Consider the following 27,921-nt stretch of genomic DNA (forward strand, 5'->3'; position numbering starts at 1 on the left):
GCTAATCTATTCAAACTTAAGGTGAACAAACAGAACACAGCTGTTTACCACGCGCCTGGTACTGTATTATTAATAAATTGTTAAATCGGTCAGATCATCCTCAAAACATAGCATGTCTTTGAAACAAGCACTTTAACTGAGAACCAGCAATGACAATTTTAGGATGACATTGTTTCTTGAGACAAAAGATTCTTCTTCAGTCATTGTGAACTTTTTGGTTTGAGGAACACTTTTTAAAAATGTTCCCACAAAACCATTGTCAATAAGGTAATTAACTTTGCAAACATAACATCAAAAAGATGATGTTTTATCATATACTTTGACCACCATATAGTCACCTTGGCTTATGGAGATACCAGTATTTTTTTTTGTCTTGCCTTGTTTAGACGTACAAGGGCTTGGATCACTGTAAAGTGAATAACTGGGGGTTACATCCTCCCCATCCATGTCCTCAAAGTCATCATCACTAATACTTCGGCCAGGTTGGGCATTAACTTTTGTCCTTTTTCTCCTTTGTTTAGGAGTCTGGTCTTGTCTAAGACTCTGGAAAAGTTCTTTAAAACTGTTGTCAACAATATTAGTGGATTCTTCAAGATTGTTCTTATCCTGGTTTTCGTTTACTGGTATATCGGTACCAGTACCTGGGAGCATTTGACAATACTTCATTGCAGTCTAGAGGCACAATCCCACATTTCCTAAAACCTGCAATAACATTTTTTTCCTTCGAGGAGTCACACAACTTTTTCACAAGTAGAGGAAATTTATCCTTAGGAACTGTTGCCTCATTTCTTCCTGGGCCCTTCTTCCATTGGCGCTAAGTAGTTTTAAGAAGCCAAAAAAATGCCACATCCAGTGGTTGTGTCAGGTGTGTTGAATTTTGCTGGTAGGAATATAAATCTTATGTCATTGTCGTGACACAGCGTAACTGATTCTATGGACAGATGCAAAGATAAATTGTCTCCAATGAGAAATTTCTTACCTTCCAGCTTTTTCAGGTATGGGACAGCAACTGTAAGGACCCAATAATCGAAGCGGAGCATATCAAACATTTTATCATAAGGGGGTAGTATAGTGCCAACTGAAGCAGCTGCAAATATTACTGAGATTGATGCCTTTGAGGAGTTCATGACCCTTTCGGGATATTTAGTTCCCCTACATGTGACTACCTTTCATTTTCCTGGATCATCTGTAAGGTTTGTATCATCATAATTTATTATATTATTTGGCAGCATATTCTCCAATTCCTTGGACAGCTCATCAAAGTTACTGTTAATAGCTTCTGGTGTAACACCAGCTCTGGAGCGTTTTATGTTTTGGCACATTCGCATTGCTAATTGATCTTTGCGTTGCCACGTAAACGATCCACAAAATCACAACCAGGGAAACTGTTCATAAACCTTCTCACTTCCTTCCCCCTTCTGTCCAGAGAATCCTTTACTAGAAGTCTTAAGGTTGTAAAGTCAATAGGATAGCCCCATTCGTTGGATATTTTCATCTGTCTACAAACAGCTTCTCTTCTTTAAAAGACAAGGCAGTTTGTCCACCCTGAGGTTCAATGTTGGCGCTCTTTTTAGGTGTCTGTATAGTACACTAAAATGAATCCCATGTTTTTCAGCTGCTTTCCGGAAGCTAACCCCCAATTTGATGTCAGAGAGAGCATTGTTTATACGATTACATCTGTGTTTTTTGTAACCATCGCCTATGGTGAGTTTGTATTTCTGTGGCATATTTGAACAGCAACTCTGAAACAAGGAAGATATGTTAGTTGTGCATGTAACATAACTAGAAAATTATGTAGTATTAATACGGCACACTAATAGAATTTTTTTTAGATTTTGTTATTGTGGAGTGAATAGAAACACCAGAATTCATATGTTTCTATTCACCCCACAAAGTTTACAAACATAACCTAAAAAATTTGAAAATTCACAGACCTGATTTCATTGAAATGAAACAAAAACCAGCCCTTACTGTTTTATATAGCTGTTATACCTAGTACTTACAATGCCATTAACTGTCATATGTAGAATACATGTTTACTTACCAGAGAAGTTCAAAATTGGTAAGAAAACAGCTTAAAAACTATTGACACAGACACAAGGATAAACATCAAACTACAATGCTGCCAACCCTACAAAACATAATTTCCTTGTTAGCCTGAAATGTTGCCAACCCAAAAACAATAATAGTTAAAATTAATGTCCAGTACAACGTTATAGTATTCACAGTAATTGTATAGTTTTGCTTCTATTCACCCTGCTGTTTCTGTTCATCCCATTTTACAGTAGCAGTGTAGTGCATTTTTTTCATGTCCACTTGTTTTTATAGTTACATTTTTAGCACCTTTCATGGCAACAGTTCTTTTAAACAGCACAACAAATGTCAGTGGAGTTTCATCCACATCCGCTGTTTGGGTTAGTTCCACACTGGTTTTCTTTGATGTTAGTAATAAAGTAATAGAAAGATAATATTTTCTCTTCATACACTTGTGGCATTTTCTGAGATATTTTGGTTTTGGTTCACATACTAAGTCCATGACGCTTCATAAACCTGTAGCACCAACCACCTCCTCCCTTGAAGTCTATTAAGTTCCACTGTAGCACTAGCTTACAAGTGTGTGTCTGAATCATTTTTGTTTTAGTTCCAGTGTTATTTTGATGGTGTCCTTCAATCCATTTCAATATGTCATCTTCTATTTTTGGCCCTTTTGCATCAGTTAATCTGTACTAGCCTGCCAGCCACAAATGGTGGTTTCCCCCCCCCCCCCCCCCCCTGTTGGTGGAGGGCCAAATTGCTGCTCAGCTGCTCTGTTTCCTCGTTCTTCTGCACTTGATGTTACTTCCAGCAGTTTATAGCCCACATTATATGAACTCCTTTTATTTTTTCCTTGCGTTATGGAACTAGCTTGTAATAAAAATATTGTACTGTTACCGATAACACAAATCACTTTCATTTCAGGATGTCAAATGAAACACCTTTCAGCCATGTAGTTTCCAAAGGTATCTTATTTGGCTACCGGTTTTGGCGATTTACTGCATTGTCTTCAGGCACCTGACTGATGTGTAGCAAGATTCTAGCTCAGTTATGGGCAAAACAGGGGCCATCAATACTGATATTAGTAGATTTCTGCTTGCTATAGCACTCACTTCAACCAATGGTTGAGGTGGAATCTTCCAACACATCACTCAGGAGCCTGAAGATGGTGTAGTAAATTGCCAAAACTGGTAGCCAAATGAAATAAGTGTGGATGCTAGATGGCTGAAAGGTGTTTCATTTGACATCCTGTATCGAACAGCCGAGACCCATGACTCTCTGAAATGATGGACATACAGAGACTTTGATTTCAAGTTTAGTGGCACCACAGACTGCAATGACACATCAGAGGCTAGACAATGTTCTGGGTTTGTGATGATTGGGTGGGAGGGAGACAATATTAGCAAGCTTGTGAATCCCCACAACTCACGTTTGTCACATTGGTGCACTGCTGCTGCCAGTTGAATCCAATGTTGCCAGATAGAGATAGGTTTCCTTAAGCACCAGATATATAGCCATTTTTAAGACTGGCAGGAATTTTAAATCAAACACAGCACATTTTTACATTAATTTTGAGCATAGGATGCGCCCAAATTTTGGAGGCAATTTTTTTAAGAAAGAAGTGTGTCTTATAGTCCGTAAAACATGGTACATTCTCTTGATACAGAATTACTCCCCACAATTTAGTAAAGCTGCTAATACACTTGGAAATTAGAAAAAAAGAGGACTATTATGGGATTATTTACTTCATCATTAAGAGCATAGCAAATTAAATTAAGATGGCATTGCTTTATCTTGCCAACAGAATTACAGCACATAATATTTTTCCTGGAGCTCTTAAAAACACAGTTACACTCCCAGTGTTTAAGAAGGGGGTAAGACACCTAGTAACTACAGACTAGTCTCAATTATACAAAAAAATTGCAGAAAGCTGTATCGTGTAAATTTGAAAAATAACAGGTTATTGAATGCAAACCATTTTGATCTTAGACCAAACTTATACGGAAATGCAATAGGAAATCAGTTAGATATTATGTATGTGGAAATTCCTGGTCGGAAGGCTCATAGAGAAATACGGACTGTAGATGAATCCAGTTCACACACGCTTCAATGTTCAATAGGAGATACATGAAGATATGTATATATGATTGGATTGCATACAGCAGACTTTCAATGTCAATGATAGACTCCTCATGAGAGGCTCAAGCATGCCAAAGAGTCTTATCCTCTTGCACTTACATTATTGATGGTGAGGTACCAACAGAGCCATCCATCCTCTTTCACTCCAGGGAGTGCAGAGCACTGGGGGAGAAGGGCACTGGAGATCACAGCTGCTGCTGTCATCTTGTGAGCTGGTGCACATGATGAACTGTGCCACAGCTGGTTGCTATGCAGGGCATGGCTGGGCCATATTCATTCAGAGAGAAGAAAAAGAATGTGAGATTGTGATCCTTCACCTGCCTATATACAGATGATATTAACAGCTAGGGTCGAGATTGGTGGGGTCAGCCATAGCAGAATTGCTGGTCTGTGTTGTGATCACCAAGTAGCAGTGGGGGAATACTGGGATGTGGATATGATAGATTAGTGGGTGTGGTGATACTAGGCTCCACTTTCATGATTAGGGGCAAGTTTTGTGATCTTGCAATTGTAATGCTTAGAAACCGGTTAGCCAATAGTTTTTACTTAATCACATTTGGTTTGATGTCACTGGGCAGTTTGTAGTTGCGAGTGAACTGTCTCAAAATAAAACTGTTGTCAACTTGTCATAGCTTGTTCTGTCTTTTGACCATGTAGTTCATTTTATGCACAGATCTATACTGAATACGTCTCTGTTGAAATGTCACACACAAGTCCTGAGTGCAGGGGGTCACACATGGAGAACACATGCACATTGTTAGAGAAACTATCTCACTGACATGTGTCTGTGGTGGAACAGGCATTGCACCCTGTCTTGGTTGTACATGTGTGTCTGCTGCTGATGCCGTGATGTTTGCTGGCTCATTTTCATGAGTCATACTGGAAGGTGTCCTCTGAAGGTGGTTGTGTATGGAATGGCAAACTATCAGTGATACTGGTTACAGATTCTCCACTACTGGTTTGCATATGGATTCCTCACATCAAATCTGTGGAGAGATAAAAGCTACAGAGGAAATCAGCAACTAGGTCTGGTTCTGGAACATGAGCGATCAAAAAATGTCAAAGATATTTTTCACGTGTGCAGATATCGACGAAGTGTGTGACAATTCAGTCAAGTTTGGCAGGAGAAATGTTTGTAGCTCATAGCTGGATGACCAGTGTAGTAAGCTTCATTGGTGGGTTCTCCTAGGAATGATGCTCACTTCCAAGCTGGTGTCAATCAGAAAATATTCTTTTGTTGAGTGATCTAGCACACTGAGTCTACCATTGTCACTTAGAGCTGGGGCAAAACTATTTTGGCTCATGTATCTGAGCTGAGGATGGCATAATTGGGCATTGTGCATTCTGCATCTTGCCTTTGGTTGGTTGATTGGGGCAGGGGCGCCATCTTATAAAAAATATTGGGGGGGGGGGGGGGGCATTACTCAGGGTCTTGCCCTGGAAAATTTTCTAAATTTTAGATGAAAAATAGTGAGTTAAAAGTTTTTTAAAGCATTTTAGAGTCATATGATCAACATTATAACCCCAAAAACTGGACTCCGTATAACTCAACACTCCGGGAAACTCGACAAGCCTGGCACATTTTTGGCTTTGAAAAACGAAACAAAACATATGCAAGCATGGTATTTTTGTAAAAAGCTACTTTAATTTACAGTAATAATCATGCTTATAGACTATTATAGAGCAGTGAATATATAGCTCTGAAAAGACTGAAATTATATTTAAATAAATCCTAAACTATCATTAAAAGAATAAAACATAAAATATTGCTGTCACATAGTAATAGCACTTTGATTAATAAGTGAAACAGCTAATTTAAGCTTAATTTGAGTAAGGCTCAGGGTTCATTAAATAAAAACAATATCTCAAAGTTAATGCTTTAGTACAGTTAATAAAGTTAATACAGTATGCCTAACACTTTCAGACAAAAAGTATGTAAATAGCGGATTCTAATTGGGCTTTACAACCTGAAAATATATAAGTATTTGAAAGTAACTAATACAATACTATAGTAATGTAGTAATACAGTACTCATATTTTGAAACTGAAAATTTAACATTATGTATGTATTTAATTCTCTATTTTATAAAGATTTTTAATATCACTCTAAATGTCATTATTATGGCTAGAGCGTCTTTAGAAAGGTGCAAATGTCGACGGTCTGACCGGATTACTGAATATGAAGTTGTTGATGACTGGTCAGATATCCAATTCATCAAAAACATCTCAGTGAGCATGAAGAACAGCCAAGTTGTTCAATTGCTTCCATCCCATGTTGATCGGAGATATGACTTCAGACATCTAAGGACACCAAATGACCATTCTGCTGTTGCTGTCGTGATTGGAACTATTTGGAGAAGCTTAATTCACTTCACTACTTCACATAACATTTCTCCAACTGCAGGCTCTTGTGTAATGTACTTTCTTATATCACACGCTTTTTAAGACCAGTCACTTTTTATTAGCGAAATCGGCTAACGTATTCAATAGAAAGCGCAATCTCTCAATGTCTAGATCATTTTTGAAAAACTTGGTTGTTTTTCCAAATTTGTTTCACCTCTGTTTACTAAAAGCAAACACTCTTGTTCAACTGCAATGACCTGTGTGAGTCCAGTTAAGCAAACCACTCAGTAACGCAAGATTGCACTGCTTCACAAACTTCAATGGAAATAGCTTTGTAGTATTCCTTTGGGGTTTTGAAAGTGTGCAGCGAGCTGGCTTCGTTGTTTTCATACTTCTTTGGTATACTTTGATTCTGAGGAAGCGAAAGATCATCAACTTGTGAAGGTTTTTCTTTTAAACACAATTCCCAAAAGTGTTCAAAACTATCATGCCTTCCATTCAATATACAAATCAAGCACTCATATATTTTTTACAGATCAGCAAAACTTAGATGAGGGCATTGAATTCTTTCATTGAAATCCTCTATTGGGTTCATTGCATGGCAATAAAAACGTAAAAGGAAATTAGTCTTGAATTGTAACATTGGCTCAAGGTAGCCTGCACATTTGTAACCTGCCTTTTTTTTTGTCCTCTCCAGAAAATGTTTCAAAAAACTCTAGAAATTCTTCAAAGTTTCTCAGTATTCTCAAGATACTAGAAACTCGCATAGTCCATCGAGTCAGACAAAGGGGTTGTAGACCAACTTGGTCACTGGCGCTCTCACAGTGTATGCTTCTGAAAAGTCCCCATATTCACGGTGTTGTAATGCTCGAAGCGCAAGGCGACATGAGGCGAAGGGTTCCAGGCGCTTCTGCTCCAAGCCTCTTGATGTTTCTGCAGCCGCAGCGCTAATCTGCCGGCACCAGACTTTACCCGAAGGTTCGCGCACTGGGACAAATTCTTTGTGTGCCCGCTGCACCGTAACACTATCATGATTCACACCACTCGTTTTCAGTTAACCTGCTTAGTACTGTGATAATTATTTGTTTTTACTCATTACATAATGTATTTTAAAAGGTAACTACCATCAAACAAGGAAAATAAAAAATTCCAACATAATTTTGTGATTTTATAAAGCATAACATGATTAATAATTTTCTTAAATTATTGGGGGGAGCTCCGTCCCCCCAAATGAATTTTTGAAGGGCCTCGCGCCCCCTCAGGTCCCATGGAGTCACCACCTGTGATTGGGGGAGAACAATTGTGTACTTGTCATCAAAGTTAGTCTGGAACCAACACAGCCACAAACATGGTGGGCTGCCTGTGTGTGGAGATTTATTGTTTGTTGTGGGCATGGTTGGTGCAGCTTTCCAAATCAGTGGCCTTGTGGAGGGAACTAGTGGAGGAGGAGGATATTAGTGTTTAACGTCCCGTCGACAACGAGGTCATTAGAGATGGAGCGCAAGCTCGGGTGAGGGAAGGATGGGGAAGGAAATCGGCCGTGCCCTTTCAAAGGAACCATCCCGGCATTTGCCTGAAGCGATTTAGGGAAATCACGGAAAACCTAAATCAGGATGGCCGGAGACGGGATTGAACCGTCGTCCTCCCGAATGCGAGTCCAGTGTGCTAACCACTGCGCCACCTCGCTCGGTAGGGAACTAGTGATGTCACTCATGTGAGTGTACAGAACTGCTCAGATTGCATCGGCTGCTAGCTGCTGCAGGCAGCACATCACACTAGAAATGTACTGGTGGTGGCCATTGTTGTCTAATACATCTGCATATTGTTTTGCTGCAGGGTTTCAAAAAGTCTGTCAGCCATTTCACTTTCATCCAAGATGATTGATATTTGCATCAGTGGCGGTAGTTTGATGAACCATAACATCCTAAGCATGATGTCTGGCAAGAGCAATGAGGTAATAGATGTATGGAGGTTCCTCCAGAGCTGAGATGGTGTTCTGTTGTCCAGTGTGTCTTCATAAACCATCTGAAACAATTGTTTCTCTGCTGCCTTTGCAAGCCACTGGAGCAATGTATCTTTAGAGGTGGTAAGTCTGCCATCAGTCAGAGGTGCCAGTACGTTGTCACTGATAATGTGAGTGTGCTGTCCTTTGTTGTTCAATAGAGTGACCAACTTGAAAGTGTCGCCAAAGATGACACAGCTCTGTAGAATAATGTCAGTGGTTATGAACCATGTTGCTGGATGTTCCGGTTGGAATGGCAGTAGTTTGGAATGAAAAATTCATTGTATATGTGTTCCACAATATTACCTGAAGGAGGTGGTAGACAAAATCCTTAGGATCACAAATGATGTGGATGATAACCCAAAAATCTTCTTGTGTTGACCCACTTCAGGTTAAGAATGAATTTGGCTGGTTGTGCCTGATGCAGGTGGACTGGTAAAATTGCTTGAGGTGCTGCTGTGTAGATGTGGAGTAATTGGAGAAATATTGACTTTTTCTTGTGAGGGTGCACTGGACTCATCGCTGAAGTCAGTGAGGAGGTTGGAAGTCATTAGACGTCATTGGTGCACACTTGCATCATTGTTGTAGTCCATAATACGACATGATAGAATGTCACTTTCACATTTCACATATACTATAGCCTGATCTGGTTAGTGAAAAACATCATACAAGGCACCATGAGAGTCACTTCTTGTACTTGTTGTCGGTATGACCAGTCATCACGGGACAGCTCCACTGTGATAGTGAAGACTGTCAGATGAAGAATGCTCATTAAGTTGTGGTATTTGTTGTTGTTCACTGTGGGGTTTCCACTGTGAGAATTCCTGGTTGAAATGCTTATGGAGGAATGCAGAGAGCAAATTAATGGAATTCACACACACTTTATTGCTTAATACAGAGTTACAAGAAAACACATGTACATGACAAAACGATTTACAGCAGACTGTCGACACCAGTCATACTCTCCTTATATGAAGTTCAAAGAACTGCCAAAGAACCTTATTTTCTTGTTCTTCCATTACTGATGATGAAGTCCCCACATACACGGGGGTGTGGAAAAACAGACAAACTACTTGTCTCACACTAGTAGACTTTCACAAACCATTTGACATTGTGAGGCTATAATAATAAAGTTAGGTCACTACGGCGTAAGGAATAAGTCATTATGTCTATTTTGAATCTATCTCTCTCATAGACTACAACAATTATTTGAAATAATCAAATATGATAATTGTTGAAATTAAAATGTGGAATCTCAAAGAGGTCAGTTCCTGGAACCTTTCTTTTCACTGTCTGTATAAATGATTTCCATACACTATATGAGAATGTATTCTATGCCAATAATGTCACACAGATAAAAACAGGTGAAAATTTACAGAGTTGAAAATTACAATATAGAAATGACTGAGATGACTAGTTACTGGTGTCTGGCCAATCAGTTGTGCATTAACAAAACAAAAACTAAAGAATTTTGTTTCTGTCTCAGAACAACTAAGTCTGAGAATAAGAAAGTGAACTTACTTGGACATACTATTGATAAAAGACTACCATGAGATGTACAAATAAACTACCTAAACAGCAGACTAGCAAGAATACTATTTTTGTTACCTAAATTATGGCAACATTTCAGTTATAATTAGCTAGTATACTCACATTATATATTGTTCCACTCACTCACACAGTATGGCTCACATTTTCCACTGGCAGAAGAAATCCATTAGGTGCTTTCTAGGGCTGCCTCCCAGAGAGTTGCAGTGTCAGTTCAGGTCACTTAACATAAGGATAGCGCTCACCCTTTACATATGTAGTTATCTAATTTGCACCATAGAAAATTTATGCAAACTCAGACCAAAAAATAATGTTTATTTGCACAATACAAGAAACAACCAAAAGATAGATTAACCATACTCAAGACTTTCTCACACACAGAATACAGATAAACCAAGGAGCCCACAATTCTTCAAATAAATTATCAAAAACAGCACACTTGACTGTTCCATATAACTTTGAAAAAGCTTAAGAAACTTGATCAAAAAGCATGACTTATGAAATCATGGTATTAACAAGTCATGGAGAATGATGTACAAGAATTGTGCTTGTAGTAGTTATAAGTATTTTTAATGTGAATACTTGTATTTTTAAATATGATTGTATGTACAATGTATATAATTAATAATCCATTAGATTTAAGCATCCATACCTACTCTAAGACAAATAAAAAATGATGCATCACAAAGGAATTATCCAAATGGGATGGAAATCACTTGGTGTGATGTACATATACAGACAAACAGATGATTACAATTTCAGAAAATTTGGATGATTTATTCAACAGAATGAGCTTCACAAATTGAGCAAGTCAGTAACAGTTTGGACCACTTCTGATCCCCGTGCAAGCGGATATTTGGCTTCACACTGATTGGTAGAGTTGTTAGGTATCCTACTGAGGGATGTCATGGTAAACTCTGTCCAACTGGCACGTTAGATCATCAAAATCCTAACTGGTTGGATGGTCTGCCCATAAAGCTCCAAACATTTTCAATTAACTCAGTGAGCTTGCTGGCCAAGGTAGGGTTTGGCGAGCATGAAGACAAGCAGTAGAAACTCTCCCCATGTGGCAGGAATTATCTTGCTGAAATATAAGCCCAGGCTGGCTTATTATGTAGAGCAGGATTACAATATCGTGAATATACTGCTGTGCTGCAAGGGTACCAAAGATAACAACCATAGGGGTCCTGCACCCCCTGATTGTCAGGCCATACAGTGTGCGACAGTCATATTGGTATCCCCCACCTGTCTGGGGCATCTCCAGACGTATCTTCACTGGTCATCAGACTCACTTTGCAATGGGAGTCACCACCAAAAACCAAGGCCAGTTTAAGGCCCAAGCAACACAAGCTGCCATTTGGAGTGCCAAGCTGAGGGGTGTTACAGGTGCCTCAGCTGTAAGATTTCCATACAGATGTCTCACAATCAGTAGTGGCTGCTTGGTGCCCCAAGCTGAGAGGAGTGCCAGGCACACTCACTGCAAGATTTTTGTATGCAGATCGCAGTGATTAGCAAAAATTGATACAGATGGAAGTGTATGAGGGGAGTGGTGAAAAATAATAAGTTGCTTCTGTGCAGAAATGTTCTCAAACCTGCCCTGCTGAAGACAATTTTACTCCAGTCAATGAGATTTCAATCCAAAGATGTGGATAAAGAGATATGTGGCATCTCTGCCGGCATTATTAAACAGGTGTAGTTCAATTTGGGGTTATGCTATGCAGATCAAATAATACGTTCTGTATCTAATAACTTGAGTTATTTCGTCATTAAAAATGTGGCACATGGGACAGTAGTAGCACTGACTAATTAGTATTTTGTACACAAAAGTTGTGTATTATATACCATAGTGCCTTTTTGCAAATGTGTTGGACAATTATTCATTATTCTTTTCATTGATGATGTGTGCTACTAGCATTTGTAAACTGATATAATGTACTTTAGATTTATGTTGCTGTGAGTGACTTAAGTTTTACGTGTATGAATAATCATTTCAGTAATATGAATTAGTCTGTCATTAAACATATTGTTCATCATATTTCTTTTATGGCTATGGAATGGTATAATGAAAGTATTTCAAAGTTTCTGGGGCACTACAAAAATGGTCGGGTGACATGCAATTCATTGTCACTAAATCATAAGAACCAAGATACGATTCATGATACTTGGAATAGTATTGAATTCAACAAGAACATGAAGTAGTCTCTTAATGAGCTGAAGGAAAGAAAGGCTCTTTGATGACATCTTTTAGAACATGTTCCCAAAAAGTAAAGGCTCATCTGAAACATGGAACTGTGTCAGAACAACTTAACACGTCAAGTGGTTTTATGTATAAACAATGGCAGGGTTCCTGTCAGATAAAAGTCATCCAATGAATATGATAAATACAGAAGTAATTATATTTTTGACATAATAGCTGTCCAGTAACATACTGAAAAAATACAAAAAGTATAAGTTAGCATTAATTATTTTTGTGATGTTTCCACCTGCTAGGTGATCAAGCACTTAATGTTTCTCATTGTGAGCAATGAAGTTCATTTTGTTCAGTTTATTAAACTATTATGTCAGAAGGCTTACCGGTCACTGATTGTACTTTAAAAACCACAATTAGCAAATATGAAAGAATATGTGGCATCCATCTGTAGCTGTTAATACAAACTGAAGATTTACTTATAAGTGCAGACTTTCAGCTCTAGTATTTACAGGAGCCTCTTTTTGTATATCCATAGACAATAACCACTGCATGGACATTAAAGTTTACTTACTTACAATACAAATACATACAATTTTAGTTATAATGTGTGGTCACAATACATAGTTGTATGTTTTTGTGTTGCCAATGTTGCATCAATATTAATACATTGTTAAACACATTTGTAATGAATTTTGGCATGAATTTCTTCAAAATGTAAATAGTTTTTCCCACTGAGAGGTATATATTAGTTGGATCTGTTTGTAAGTTTACGTGCAAAATTGTAGGTACTGTGCTGTTCAGCCCCCCCCCCCCCCCCTCTCTCTCTCTCTCTCTCTCTCTCTCTCTCTCTCTCTCTCTCTCTCTCTCTCTCTTTTTAAATACAGTTTGTGAGACAAAACTATTCTTGAGAAACTGTATGATGAGTGTTTCCTTCTTTTATATAATTGCTTAGTCTGCTTCAAAGTACTGCCATGTTTAGACATGGCATTGTTGTCCTCACATTGTAAAATTAATCTGTTACTTACCTAAAATATAACTCAGTGAGTGATTAATCTACCATCAATAATCCACAATTTCCACATTTTCCTTTATGTACATCATTGTTTAAAAACTTGTTCAGATGGAATTAGCCACACAGCTTAGTTATAGTTTTAAAGAAGCCCGTGCAAGAGGACCTCAAACTGAAAATGAATCAGGCATTTGCTTTATTCAAAGTAGTAGCAGAAGACCCCTAAAGGGAAAGAATGTGTGTACAATTTTTGGGGATATAGTGGCAGCTAAATGGCTGATGGATGAGGAGAGAGGGAGGTGCCATGCAGTTTATAAATAAAATTATTTTTTGTACTGAGGGGATGATGTCAGCAAAGCAAGATGGGCACAGGAGTGATAGTGGACATATACAATATTATAGTCATGATTATTCTCACAGTATTACTAAATATGTTATAACTGATGTAGATGAAGTTGTTAAAGAAACTAATTTTGTGTCCAATATAAAAGGTTTCTTTTTACATATCCCCATTCGATTTTGATAAACACACTGCCAACTCCCCTTTCTTTGTGAAAACCCTTTTGAACTTTATGTGCTAAAAACACTTGTAATAAGGGCACAGAATGGAAATATAATTGTGCAAAAATGCTGAATTTCAATTGTGCCTTTTCAAATTTAATTTTTGTCATGCCTTAGTATGAGAGACTGCAGATTGGAGTGACAGTACTGAAACACCTGTGGTGTTTGGATGGTAGATGTGGAAAAGTTTCAGGGTGAGAATTAGCACAGAATCTGATAATAGCAATAGTTTTCTATTGTAAGTGTAACATATTAAGAGAGGTAACTGCAGGAACAGCTACGCATCTCAGTACTAAAATGAAAGTAAGCACAATTGATGTTCTAGGGCCATTCAAAAAGTATCCAACTTTTATTTATAAAATCAATCTTTATTAACTGTTTGATAATAAACATCTCCAAAGTAATCCCCTTCAGCTTCTACACACCTATGCTGCCAATGCTGGAAGCATCACTGGAAAGCTCTTTTTGGTATGGTGCACAGCTGCTCCATCTAATTTTGCGTAATGTTTTCCCTGTTCTGACATCTGGTCTGTTTCAGAGTCTTTTTCAGTTTAGAGAAAATCTAGAAGTCACTTGGTGCTAGGTCAGCGGAATAGGGAGGCTGAAAAGCCACACCCGTGTTGTGTTTGGCCAAATGCTCTGAACTGATTGGGAATGATGAATGAGTGCATTATCATGGTGAAGGTGCCAGCTGCTCATAAGTTTGGCCATTTATGTCTTACTGTTTCACAAAGATGATGCAGAACCTCACTTAGTACTTCTTAATGGCATGAGTACCATCTGGGGTGTACTCATGATTGACCATGTCATTAGAGTCACATGCTTAGCATGACTTTCACATTGCCGCGGACCTCCCCCACTTTTTTGGGTCTCAAGGATAATGGATGCATCCATTGCAATGATTGGAACTACATTTCTGGATCATACCCATAAACCCATGGCTCAACATCAGTGATCACTGTGTTAAGAAAGTTGGGATTACTCTTCACAATATCCAGCATGTCCTGTTAGATTTCGGAACGAAGTTGCTTCTGCTCAATTGTTAGCACCTTCGACACAAACTTTTCGGAGATCCTCCTAAGAGCCAAATGTTTCATTAAAATGGAGTAAGAGGATCCAAAACTAATTTTAACCTCACCTACAAGTTCATGATTAATCTATTCTGCATCACCAAAGTCCTTATGTGATCAATAACTACCTCATTTGCAGATGTCAAGAGCCTACCAAAATGTACTTCACTTCTCGCTGATGAGCAACCATCTTTGAAGTGGTTGTGCCACTGCTTGATCTGTGTGGTACCCATTGCTTCATCCCAAACACTTGTCGAATCTTGTGGACTGTTTCAACTTGAGAATTGCCAAGATTCAAACAAAAATTTATGCAATAATGTTGTTCCACTTTTTCTCTCATTTTGACGATAGCACAAAATCCAATGACCACCATGTACACATGTTAAAAAAATCAGGCCCGCCTACAAACAAAGAGTGCATACACCCTGATATCTATTGAGGGTTTCAACAATAAAAAATACTGGATACTTTTTTAACAATTCTCGTACATGCCAATTATTTATTTGTGAACTCTTGAACATTTTGATGTGAAAAATCCTTTCACTAAGGACATAACATACATTTATTTGTTACCTTACCAAAATGTATTTTAACTGGAGATCACTTATTTTAACATAAATCAGAGCATAATTGCAGGTTGTTCTTAATTATGAATGTCGAAAAGCATACAGTGCCGTTGTGTAACAACAAAACAACACTAACAATGTAAATCTGATGCCAATGTATTTTTAGTCTCTTAGTCACTCCATATCTCTTATAAATTGGGATCAGTGATTCACAAAATAAGAGAAGGGGGAAAGGAACATGATTAATGTATAGTAACAACTGGGGTACAATGGATTCATTCTCAGTGTTATCTTTTGTTAAAATTACTACAAAATAATAACAGAAGTAAACAGTTATCAAGAATACCGTGGGGTAGGGATGAGCCAAAAAGAAAAATTAATCCAAATGTAACTATACATTTTTGACCAATTTTTATTTCAATAATGAAATATTTCAGTACAAACACCTTGTAGCAAGTTTACATTAACTATAATTGATTTGCCCAATGGTTAGGAAGTGGTCAGCAAATTAACTTTGGATATCTTTTTCTTCATGGCCAGTCTTCCTTCGTATGATTATCATAGGCAATAACGAAGTTTAGTCAGCATTCATTTGACATGATACATTATATTACAATATTACCAGTTTCTTCATAATCAGGAGAGTCTGCTGGCAAATACACAGGTTGTGAGGACTTGCTCCTCCTCAAAAAATCGTGGAGAACAATACAAGTCATTACTTTTACAGCAACTTTATAAGGCTGTAATAGAATTAGTTTGTGGAGCACTCTGAATACATTGGCCAGTAATTCAAATGTACTTTTAGTGACTCATCAAGCTCATGATAAATGGTAACTAAACACCTTTGATTTGCTACCAGTTTTGCGTTTGCTTGGGAAAGGCTTCACAATACGCTTGGAAAGCCCACAAGCATTACCTGCAACAAGTGAATAAGGTGGTACCTTTCTTCCACCCTGACATCTGCTCTGATGGAGGCTGGTTAGTTCACTTTGTTCAATTTTTTGAAAGAAGCTGGTAATTCAGAAGACTGGCCCGTCACTGAGTCTCCCTTGAAACTTCCAGTCAGTAAATGCAAAACAGTGCTCAGCTTCCATTGAAACAATTACCACTACGCTGAAGTTGTCTTTGTAATTGTAGAATTCAGATTCAGTGTTTGCGGGAGCCTGAATAACAACATGTTTCCCATCCACAGCACCACTGCAATGAGGAAAATTCCAGGGATCTTTGAATGTTGCTATGATGCTCTTCCATTTTGCAGCCACTTTTGGAATCTGAGACATAGGACATTATAATGTGCTCACTATGTCTTCCAGGCCAAGTGTCTGTAAAGACAGTCCTCCCTTTAAAGAGCAGTCACTGCATTCTTGAAACAAACATGTCTCTTGCTTTACATCACAGACAACTAATGACTTCACACACCCATCAAGGTGTCACATGTCATGTGCTCCAGTAAGTTCTTCAAAGTTACCTCACAAGGTTCAAAATTCACCCAGTACGCACATAAACAGACATCTCTAGGTGGGCGTGGAACTACCCACTTAGGTCGTAGTGCATAAAATTTTGATCTTCCAATATGTGAACTTGTATAGTTGTTCTTATAAATTGCAAAATTTTCTTTAATACTGTGAGTCATGTACCTCTTCACTTTCACAACTTTTTGAACTTCAACTGTTACAGTTAAAGTGTTTTTTTTGGCGAACAGTCCCATTTATCTTCCAGATAAAATGACTGCAATATTTGAACTTAAGCTGATTCTACAGGATGGCCGTAATAGGGATCTGGTCTTCCAAAGACTCCTTTTACAGACCTCACATTTCTCGATTTGTCTACCATGTACTTTCACACTGATGGAACGTGGTTCAAAATTGTTTTCTTTGAAAATGTCTCTGGAATAAGAATTAAAACGTTTACCTTTTCACTGTAGGATGCACAATATTCAACAGCTGAATTGATATTTGTGAAAAATTCCTGGCAAGAGGTGCAAGAGTGCTTTGGTCCATTGTACTCTGAAGATGGAATTACTATGTTGAAGAGTGTGGTTAGTTTTGCTGTAGTTGTTTCATCCGTAGCTTTAGTAATTTCTCTGTGCTTTCTTGATGCACAGAGCTTATCACTCAACTTCACTGACAACAGTTTCTTAACAGGACTAACACCTACCTCTGTAGCTGACTGACTCAGAGTATTTAATTCTTCCTCTATTAACTGCATCATCTGCACCATGGGAAGCTTCACCTTGTTCAGACACTTTCATTGTTGTTATTCTGTCAAAACATTTAGATCACAAAAAGGTGTCACTGGAAGCATCTTCACTTTGAAACAGGGTCTTCAAATGAGAACACTTATTCCCAACCTGAACAAAGCCTGTTTTTTGTTTGTCTTATAAATCACTCTTTTATGGATATGCAAATAGTCAGCACACTTCACTCTCCTGTGGCTCCAGTCATACGACATTTCAAACAGTCCTTTTCACAAAACACACACACTGCAACTGTGTCAATTGGCAAATTCCTCACGAAAACACAGAACTCACTGGTTGGTCTCAGATTTCTTAGCAGCCTCTTCAGTAAACAAATTAGCACTGAACGACTACAATACAGAAACCTGCAATGAACAACCAAGACAAAGAAACTGACAAGAAACTACAACAAAGTGTAAGACATATTTGCAACAGTGAAAGTGAAAAGAAATAACTGCAACAAAGATGATAGAAATAAACACTGTAACAAAGAAATTAGTAAGAAACAATTTCAGTGAAGACATACATTAGCCTTGAAAGTTAAAAAAGATGATTTTTTTAAAAAATAAAACCTGTCGAACTTAAAAGTGGAAGCTCTCCTTTACAGAGAATATAGTACTACATGGTACTAATCAACAGAAAAAAATCTAACTTTTATGGATTGGCGTTTTTGAAAAAAAAAAAAAAAATTCTGTAAATTATAAAAGAAATTCAAAAGGCGGCCGTAAAAGAACTTTGACAGATATGTCCAAATGGAGGATACCATCATAATAATAAAGCAATTATCTTTCAAATAAAAAACTCTAACAAAATATCTAGAACTGTTACAGAGATACAGCATTTTAATTTTTTTTTTTTCAAAATTCACATCTTCAGAATGGTGTTTGCAGTGTTACCTTTGGAGGCCTGCATCTCGAGGCAGGAATTTTTTTGGAGAAAACAAAAAATATGTGTTTTTTACTTAGTCCTGAATTTTAACATATGCTAAATTCAATAACATCCGAGCCTATGAAGGTACTCCCCTGCCAGAAGTGGTATGGAAGAAGAAGAAGAAGAAGAAAGTTAATGAGGCAGAAGACCTGAAAATTAAAACATAAAAGTCAGTCACTTCATTAAAAGCAGCTGCAGAAAAACCAGCCAGAAAAAAATTATCCTACAGTCCAGTGGCAGCTAATGGGAGGGGATGTAAATTTCTATGCATAGAATCAACTACATTCAGTTTGAAATGAAAAGAGTTATGTCAGAAAACAGACATGGGCACTATAATGAAAGAAATTTTACATCCTATGAAAGTTTTCCAATTGACTGGGAGGTTCTTTTAATAAATTGGATAATAAATTGTCCAGTCACATTAACGTGACCACCTGTCAAAAGGCTGAATAGCCAACTTTAGCAGTACAAGCATGCAGGAAGAGAGTCATTGAGATTGTGGAAGGTCCATCAGGGATGTTGAGCCACGCCAACTCCAGTGCCAAGGTCAGCTGCACCAGGCTCCTCAGCTGAGTATCCATGGCACAGACAGCCGTACTGATGTGGTTCTATAGATTCTTAACAGGATTTAAATCTGTGGAGTTAGTGGCCAGGGCAGTACAGTAAACTCATTCTGGTGCTCTTTAAATGATGCATGTACACTGTGAGCTGTGCGACACATTGCATTGCCTTGCTTTTAGATGCCACTGTGCTGAGGAGAATCAAACTGCATTTAGAGGTTGGACATGATCCCCAAGGATAGATGCATACTTGTGTCCACTGTGTCTTCCAGAATGACAAAATCACACACAGACTGCCATGAAAACATTTCCCTCACTATTACACTTCCTCTTGGTTGCAGAGCGTTTGCTTTCAGATGTTTTACGCCATACATGCCTATGGCTATTTGTCTGATGGAACATAAAATGTAATTCATCTGGAAATGTAACCTGCTACCACTCAGAGGATGTCCAGATGTGTTATTGGTGCGCAAATTTCAGCCTTAATCACAACTGAACAGCAGTTAGCATGGGTACTAGAACCAGGTGCCTGGTGCAGTGATCCACTGAATGATCCTTAGGGAGATGCTATTGGCAGCCCCATTATTCATCTGGGCTGTTAGTTGCTCAACCACTGAACATCTGTTCGCCCAGACACATCTTCTAAGCCATCGTTCACCTGTCATCTTCTTTGGCCCATGGTGCACCACAGTTATCTCGGAGCCGGTTTTGGATAGTGCCATTTTGCCAAGCACAGTGTACTTTAACCATGAGAGCACATGAAGAGTATACAAACTTAGTCATTTCAGAAATGCTTCCACCCTTGGTCTGAAAGTCAACGATGATTCCCTTTTGGATGTCACTACTCCATTTCTGCATTATAATACCAACTGCACTGTTTTCAGCATCCCCCCTCCCCCCAATGGACTTTATACAACCTCCACTGCTAATGGTGCTACCTGCAATCTGTGAGTGGTTATTGTACATTAGTCGGTGGTCACATTAATGTGACTAGACCAAGTAGCATAACTAACTATTATGTGAATATTCACTTAATGTCACAATGAGGACCTCGCTTACTCAATGCTCATTTCTCACTCATATTAAAATTATTTTTAAATATGTTGCATATGAAATTCATGGTAAACATCAGCTTGCTACTAAATTATTTTGAAAAACAGCAACAGTACACTGCATTCTGTCATCTGGTTATTGAAAATATGTAATACAACCTTGAAATAAAGGCATATTTCATACAGAATGATAGTACCAACACTGATGACAAAATGTAAGCAGTGACAAACAATAGTTTATTGCAAATTTCAGGAAAATTACTACCCAATTACATTATTTATAATGATACTACCATTTAAACTGGCTTTTACTATTAACTCAGAAACTGTTATTTCAGTTCACTTACTGTTAAATGGGATAGTAATGCAAATATTTACATCACAAAATTATGGCTTGCATTCCTCTGCTCTGGTTCACTGACATAGTCCAACGTTGTCTTCTCCTCAGTTTTCTTTTCTTTTCTTCATTTTTTAAATTAACATACAGTCACAAGCCATCACAAAGAAAGCAACTAAACTACTAAGCAAAAGTTCTTAATGACCATCCACTACTGTTCAGAGCAACTGGAGCAAGGCAAATATTCATTGTACTCGGAATGCTCGATGCTCAGCAAATAGTGCATATTTGGTACAATGTGCTCACTATTATGTGAATATTCACTGAATGTCACAATGAGGACCTCGCTTACTCAATGCTCATTTCTCAGTATTTTGCAAATGCCACAAATGTGGTGCTGCCTTTAGGAAACTGAAGGATAGTGTGAATAAAGAGCTCATGCTTATGTTATACAACACCTTGTTTCATACACAGTTTCATTATGAAACACTTCTTTGGGGAAACTCACCTGTGGCAGAAGAGGTTTCTCTGGCAGAGGAAACCTAGCAGATTTATTTCTGGGCAGAACAACTAAACTTCTTGCAGACAGTACTTTATTGAGCAAAAAATACTTACATCAGGTTACCTTCCATTAGGAATATGGGTGCACTTGGCAACTGTGATATGATTTACAAATAATAGAACACAGCAATCAGTCATCCTTTTTTGCAGGTTTTATTTGGCAAATCTAGATTTTGGATGGTGCCTAGCCATTATTAATGCACTATTTCATAGTATCAGTGCATGTCAATTCCCTGTTGTTCGGGCGTCTGGGTAATGGCTAAACACTAGCTGAAATCCAGATTTGCCAAGTAAAACCTGCAAAAAAGGATGAGTGATTGCTGTGCTCTATCATTTTTAAATTTGAAAAATACTTACAGTCCTCAGTCTATAAATACTCAGTTATGCATGCCAAACAGAAAGTCAACATATATGAACATATCTTATGTGCAGTTACATGGAACCAGAAACAGGAACTTAGTGAACAATCTTTGCACTTGTTTAAGTAAAGTCCAAAATAATATATTTCAACAATATACCATATGACATAATGGTACTGCATGAAAAGTAAAAACAGTACGAGACATGGTTGAAGGAAAAACAATTCTATAACACAAATGAATTTATATGTCATGAAAAAAAGATGATATTTATTATAAATGTGACTGAACAAACAAAGTCATAGATTATACCATAAATCTAATTTGTGGTATGTGTAATACATGTAGCAAAAATAATTATGTACCAATGAAAATAACCAATTTTTGACAAGGTAATGTTATTGGATAGATAAAAAATGTATTCACAAAGTGGCAGCAGGAGCACACACACACACAAAACATTTTTCTTCTCATCCCATCCAGTAATTCACCCTGACAGGGGTTCTGGACAACTTTTGCAAACTCTAAACTTTTCCAGTTCTTTCCCTTCAGCCCTCTTCCTTTCTTTTCAACTCTTCTGCCAGAAGAAGGAGCCACTGGCTCCAAAAGCTTGAATACGTAAAACCTTTTTTTTTATATGTGTAGTCTCCTGCTGTCACTTGGTGAGTAGATTTCCATCCTATTACATTAAAACTAATTATGTGGTAAACACAAAATAAGATGTATCTACATAATTATATTTGTATATTGTAACCATCTGCATAATTATTTGTATAATCATATGAATATAATAGAAAGAAACATTCCACATGGGAAAAATATATTTAAAAAAGAGATGCTGTGACTTACCAAATGGGAAAGCGCTGGTAGATAGACACAATAAAAAACACACAAACACACACAAAAATATCAAGCTTTCGCAACCCACGGTTGCTACATCAGGAAAGATGGAAGGAGAGGGAAAGACGAAAGGATGTGGGTTTTAAGGGAGAGGGTAAGGAGTCATTCCAATCCCGGGAGCGGAAAGACTTACCTTAGGGGGAAAAAGGGACAGATATACAATTGCGCGCACACACACACACACACACACACACACACACACACACACACACATATCCATCCGCACATATACAGACACAAGCAGACATATCACTTACCAAAGGAGAAAGCACTGGTAGGCACAATAAAAAACACACACACACAAATGTCTGCTTGTCTTTTCTTTGTGGGTTCACTTCCTTTCTTTTGCAGACTTCTTTCTTTCCTGAAATTGTACCTTTTGTGTTGCTCCTCTGAAAAGTATTCTGTTATCTATAAAGCCCATGCTTTTCACATCTCTGTCAATTTCAGTTAAGCGTGTGGGTTGAATCTGTAGTTGTTTAGTAAGTTGAAAATCTGCTTGGTTAGTTTGTTACTACCTATTTTGTATATATGTCCATAAAACTGTAGTCTTCTTTTCCTTATTGCAAGAGTTAGCTTCTCAATTTTCAAATAGAGCTCGATTCTAGGTCCCATCATAGTCATTAAAATTCTTTTTATGTCTTCCCAACTTTTCAAGATCCCCAAATCCAGTCACTGCTCATGAGTACACATTCTGGGCGTTAACAAATTTTCAGATTCAGATAAATTTGAGAGTGTGAAATTAATAGCATCTGATGTAAAACAGTTATGCTTATCAACAAGTTTATACAACCACAACCACAGCCAATAATAATAACAACAGTAATAATATTAGTAATTATAATAATAAGATGCATAACTTACCTGTCAAAAGAAAGAATTGTTTTGTGGATTTTTGTTGCTTTGTTCATAGTTAAGTACAATTTCGGGTAATAGCAAAATAATGTGTAAGCTGTCGCAACTCTCAGTTTCGCATTGTTGTGTAAATGGGAGTTTTCATGCTTTTCCATATTTTCGGACAAATGTACAAGATCCCTAACGAATGTATTGGTTTGCGAATTTACTTCTGGGCTGAAAATCAGACATTCTTATATAACATATACTGATGTCCAATTTGATTTTACTACATAGTGAGCGAATTAACAAATCTGAAATGTGCTATCATCCAGCAGGATTGCTGAGCAAATGGGGGTAAAAGTCTGCTGCAGTGTGCTACCACCTGATGGCCCTGATGTAAACTTCTAGTTGTGTGCACATCATGATCCGTGCACATTGTTTGTCATATCCGTATGTATTTGGCAAATAAGGTCATTACATCATGCAAGTTGCGCATGCGCAAAAGCTCCTTAAACTGTGTGCTCGCCACCTTGATGCCAAATTTCACGGAGTATGAAAGAGCAGCAGTGTGGTAGAGTTAAGTGCTGTATCTTTCAGACTGCAGCATCTGTGTTATGTTACACAGCATTCAAAGAAAAATAACCAATAAATCCACAAGCTGTCAAAAGTTAGCGTGTTCCCGTGCTCTTACACAGCAACTGCCACTGCCCCAATCTTTTTAGTTCAAATGCGTCTGCTGCATGTAGTGTTTCTGGCCTTACCACCCTTTAATAGTGACTTAGTTTCAAGTTTCAGTACAAAGATTTTTTGTTGTATGTTTTTTGTCATATGTAGTGCCCTTTCCATTTTATGTATCATACCCTTAATTTCTATGTCTGTCTCTTCTTTTGTATTGCTTGTTACCCACTCTCATATACATTCAAGACAGTTTGCTTCAGCTACTGTATTGTTATGAATTTCAAACTTTTTTCTTTTTTGGGGGGTGGGGGGAGGGGGAGACACAACACACATCATTGATATTTGTCGTGAAGTGTGTCTTTTCAAATGATATTTATAGTCCTGTTTTATCTGCTTGGGTTCTGTAGTTTTGTTATTTGTTCTTTGGCACTACTGTATCCAGTGAATCACTCTATAGTTATTCATTTGGGTTGAACACCATTAGTATGGATAGATTTCCTCCATTCTCTTACTACTTTCTCTAATATGCAGTTGAGAAGTAGAGGTGGTTGGCTATCTCCCTGTCTTACTCCTGATTTCATATTAATATGTGCTAGTCCCCTTCCTTTGCTCATCATCATACTCTTTGTTTGTTCTATTGATTCTCATCTTATATTTCACACAAGCATCATTTAGACCTTTCAGCATTTTTTGTACTGTCCATTCACTGTCTGCCACTAATATCATGTCATCAGCAAATCGTATACACTCTATCCTCTTTCCAGCAATACACACTCCTCTTTTTCCATCTAGGCCTTTTGCAATAATTTCTTCCATGTACAAGTTAAACAATAAAGGCAAGGGTCAATAATCCTGTCTAATGTCACTTCCAAATTTGCATCCTTTTGACATTTCATTTCTAATTCTTATTCTACTTTCTGTTGTCTATACGTGTTCTGTAGCAGTTGTGTCTCCTTCCAATTTACTCACTTCCTCTTCAAAATATCCACAAGCTTGTTCCATTACACTCTGAAGAATGCTTTTTCCAAATCAAAAAACAGCAAAAATCTTTCTCCCTTTCTCAATACATCTTTCCCCTATAATTCTTAAGAGATCTTGTCCCTTGTGTTTCTTAAAGTTCCTTTCATTATTTCTGTTGTTTTTTGTTATTGATTCCAAATTATAATGTTGGTTAGTCCTAGACAGCATAAAGTATGCAGATGTGAAGCCACTATTCAAGTGGGGATAAAACTAACTACCACCCAATTTCCCTTCTAACAAGTTTCTCCAAAGTTCTTGAAAACTCATTTATAAGAAAATTGTTGAGCACCTGAACATCCACAAGTGTCTTCGCCAATGTCAATTCGGATTCCAATCAGGCCTGTCAACTGATGATGCTATATTTGCATTTACCAATAATGTTTTAGAAGCACTGAACAATAGATTAGCTTCAGTTGGCACATTTTGTGATTTAACCAAGACCTTCAACTATGTGAACCTTGAAATCCTGCTATCAAAAGCTGTCTAAGTGGCACAATGGGACTGTAACTTCGATCATACCTAACTCATCGAAAGCAGGGGGTATTGCTTAATCATAGAGTTGGCACAATAGCCTCATCTGGTTAGGGAACAGTAAGTACAGGAGTGCCACAAGGTTCTGTGCTGGGCTCCTTCCTCTTTCTTATTTTTATTAATGACCTTCCACACTGTACAAAAGCTACTGTCAAGTTAACTCTCTTTGCAGATGATACATCTCTTTCAGTAGAAAAAACGCCTGACAGTGATATTGCAACATCTGCTGTGTGTTCAATTATCTCTTTAAATAGTTCACCTGCAATGGCCTGATTTTTAAAAAAAAAAAAAAAAAAAAAAAAAAAAAAAAAAAAAAAAAAAAAAAAAAAAAGTACATTCATTTCCATGGATCTGATTTAAGTCTAAGCTGTGATGATCAAGATACACATCAAGTATATTCTTCCAAATTTTTAGGCCTCCACACCGACAATAAGTTAAATTGGTTGTGCCACACTCTGGACTTGAGAAAAAGACTTAGTTTATCAATTTATGCTCTACGTATTGTAGCAGCCACTGCAAATACTGACTCTGTTAAGGCTGCTTATTTTGGCTATTGTCATTCATTGCCGTCATATGGCATAATGTTTTGGGGTAATCAACCAATGGCAAATAAAGTATTTGTCACTCTGAAAAGAGAAATACGAATTGAAAATGGAGTAGGAATTATTCATGCAGAAATCTTTTTAAAACACACTAAAGATTAACAGTGACCTCACAAAGTATCCTTACGTACTTTCTAAGTTAAGAACCTACCCACGCACAAAACCAACAGTGACTACCATGATTATTGCAAAGGACCAAAACACGACTTGCATGTGGATGGAAAAAAAATTATCTTCCGAAACACTCTTTTTACTCTCTTGATGCTTTCTTTGACATAACACTTCTATTTATTGAAAGCCAGATACGGCATATGTACTTGTAATTTTAGCTGTTACCACATTGTTTTATACCTCTGTTTTACTTTGGAAAGTGCCTATGCTTGTAATTGTTAACATATTTTGATCCTTTACAGATATTGCGATCGATATCTATTAGCGTATAAGTAGGCTACTCTTCTCATGTATAACTGTGACTCGTTTCACATCCACACAACTGTTTTGTATATTGGATATACGGAGCACGAATAAATAAATTAGTAAAAAAAAGTCTATCAATTGACTCACAGGCATTTTTAAAACCTACAAAAGCTATTACGTATTTCAAGTTCCTGATTCTACTCATTTCTATTGCATTCTTTACATTTAATACTTGCTCCGCGTAACTCGTTCTCGTCCTAAGTCCTCCAACAGTTGTTTAAATAAATCAATTGAATCCCCCTCGATTACGTCAACTATAAAATTTCCTACGTCAAAATTGTCCCGCTGCCATCCGTTAAATGTCTGTGTCAATGTCACAATCTGAAATGCGTTGTGGAATACGGAATCAAACCACCAGAAGTGAATGTTTTGGGGTAGCTAACATGGCGGATCTTCACTTTGGGTCGGCTTCAAGTTTGTGACGTTATAAAAACAACTCTTCTAATTTCTACCTCCAACTGTTAAATCCATGGAGGTAAGAATTCCTATCTCCATGGTTAAATCCATGGAGGTATAAGGAGGGGAGATGGCACTATGGCCGTCTGCTGTACGTCTGTTTGAAGCCGGTGGGCCGCCATGTTTGACTGGTCAAAACTGACAGAGCTCTTGTTAGAATTGCGTGTTCTTCATATTTAACGTTATGTCTGCGAAATAATTTCAGATGATGAGTGTTACAATGTTTACATGCATAACACAACATCAGAATAGCTTTTTCAGGTGTTTTCGTTTTGTTTTTAATGCGTTTTTGCCCCAGCAATACAACTGATTTGGTCTCGTTAACTTAAGTGTTTCTTTTGGATACGAACTTCGAATGATGAAAAATAACAGTGTACAAAGCTCTTTTCAAACTCAAATCACCTTTTACTGTATTTTTGTCGATGTAAACTGAAAGCAGAACCCGAAAGCTATGCTAGTTTACATACCGGATGATATCTCTTACTCGTTTACACACTTATGCAAAATTTCATTTGTAAATACAAACATCGTTTGTGCTTTGTCAAGAAAAATAAGCATATGAACCCACAGAGCCCTACGAGCTTTATTGATCGGAAATCTGAAATAAAATAAGAAGAAAACAGTTTCACAAAACGTAAACAAGGCCGCACATCTCACGAATATAAACGACAATATTTTACGAACGGGGCCACTTACGCATGGAACGTGATTCCTTTTAACTTGGTAGCACTATTCCAACGGTTAGTACACCCGTAAACAACGCAAACCGGCATTTTAAAATGAAAAAAACCATCAGCAGCTCTACACAGTAGCAGAATCGGAAACGAGTCTTCTGACCAACCTGCAATGGCGGAGCTCGGTTTCTGTCGGCTTCAAGTTTGTGACGTCATGGCATCTCCCCTCCTTATACCTCCATGGTTAA

At 37.6% G+C, this 27,921-nt stretch overlaps 1 protein-coding gene across 2 annotated transcripts; it reads right to left on the minus strand.

Annotated features, from left to right (window-relative positions):
• Positions 1–27,857, minus strand: LOC124805564. Of its 2 annotated transcripts, none has more exons than XM_047266141.1 (2): positions 27,841–27,857; positions 1–1,742 (listed from the first exon to the last, which is right to left on the minus strand). In XM_047266141.1, exon 2 carries the CDS (start codon positions 664–666, stop codon positions 292–294), a length of 375 nt encoding a protein of 124 aa, XP_047122097.1. In that variant the 5' UTR covers positions 667–1,742; positions 27,841–27,857; the 3' UTR covers positions 1–291. The 2 variants fall into 2 exon arrangements, with proteins under 2 accessions (XP_047122097.1, XP_047122090.1); XM_047266134.1 differs by lacking the exon at positions 27,841–27,857 and adding an exon at positions 2,045–3,558.
• Positions 27,858–27,921: the final 64 nt, after the last annotated feature.

Source organism: Schistocerca piceifrons, chromosome 1 (assembly GCF_021461385.2).
Source record: "Schistocerca piceifrons isolate TAMUIC-IGC-003096 chromosome 1, iqSchPice1.1, whole genome shotgun sequence".
Taxonomy (NCBI): domain Eukaryota; kingdom Metazoa; phylum Arthropoda; class Insecta; order Orthoptera; family Acrididae; genus Schistocerca; species Schistocerca piceifrons.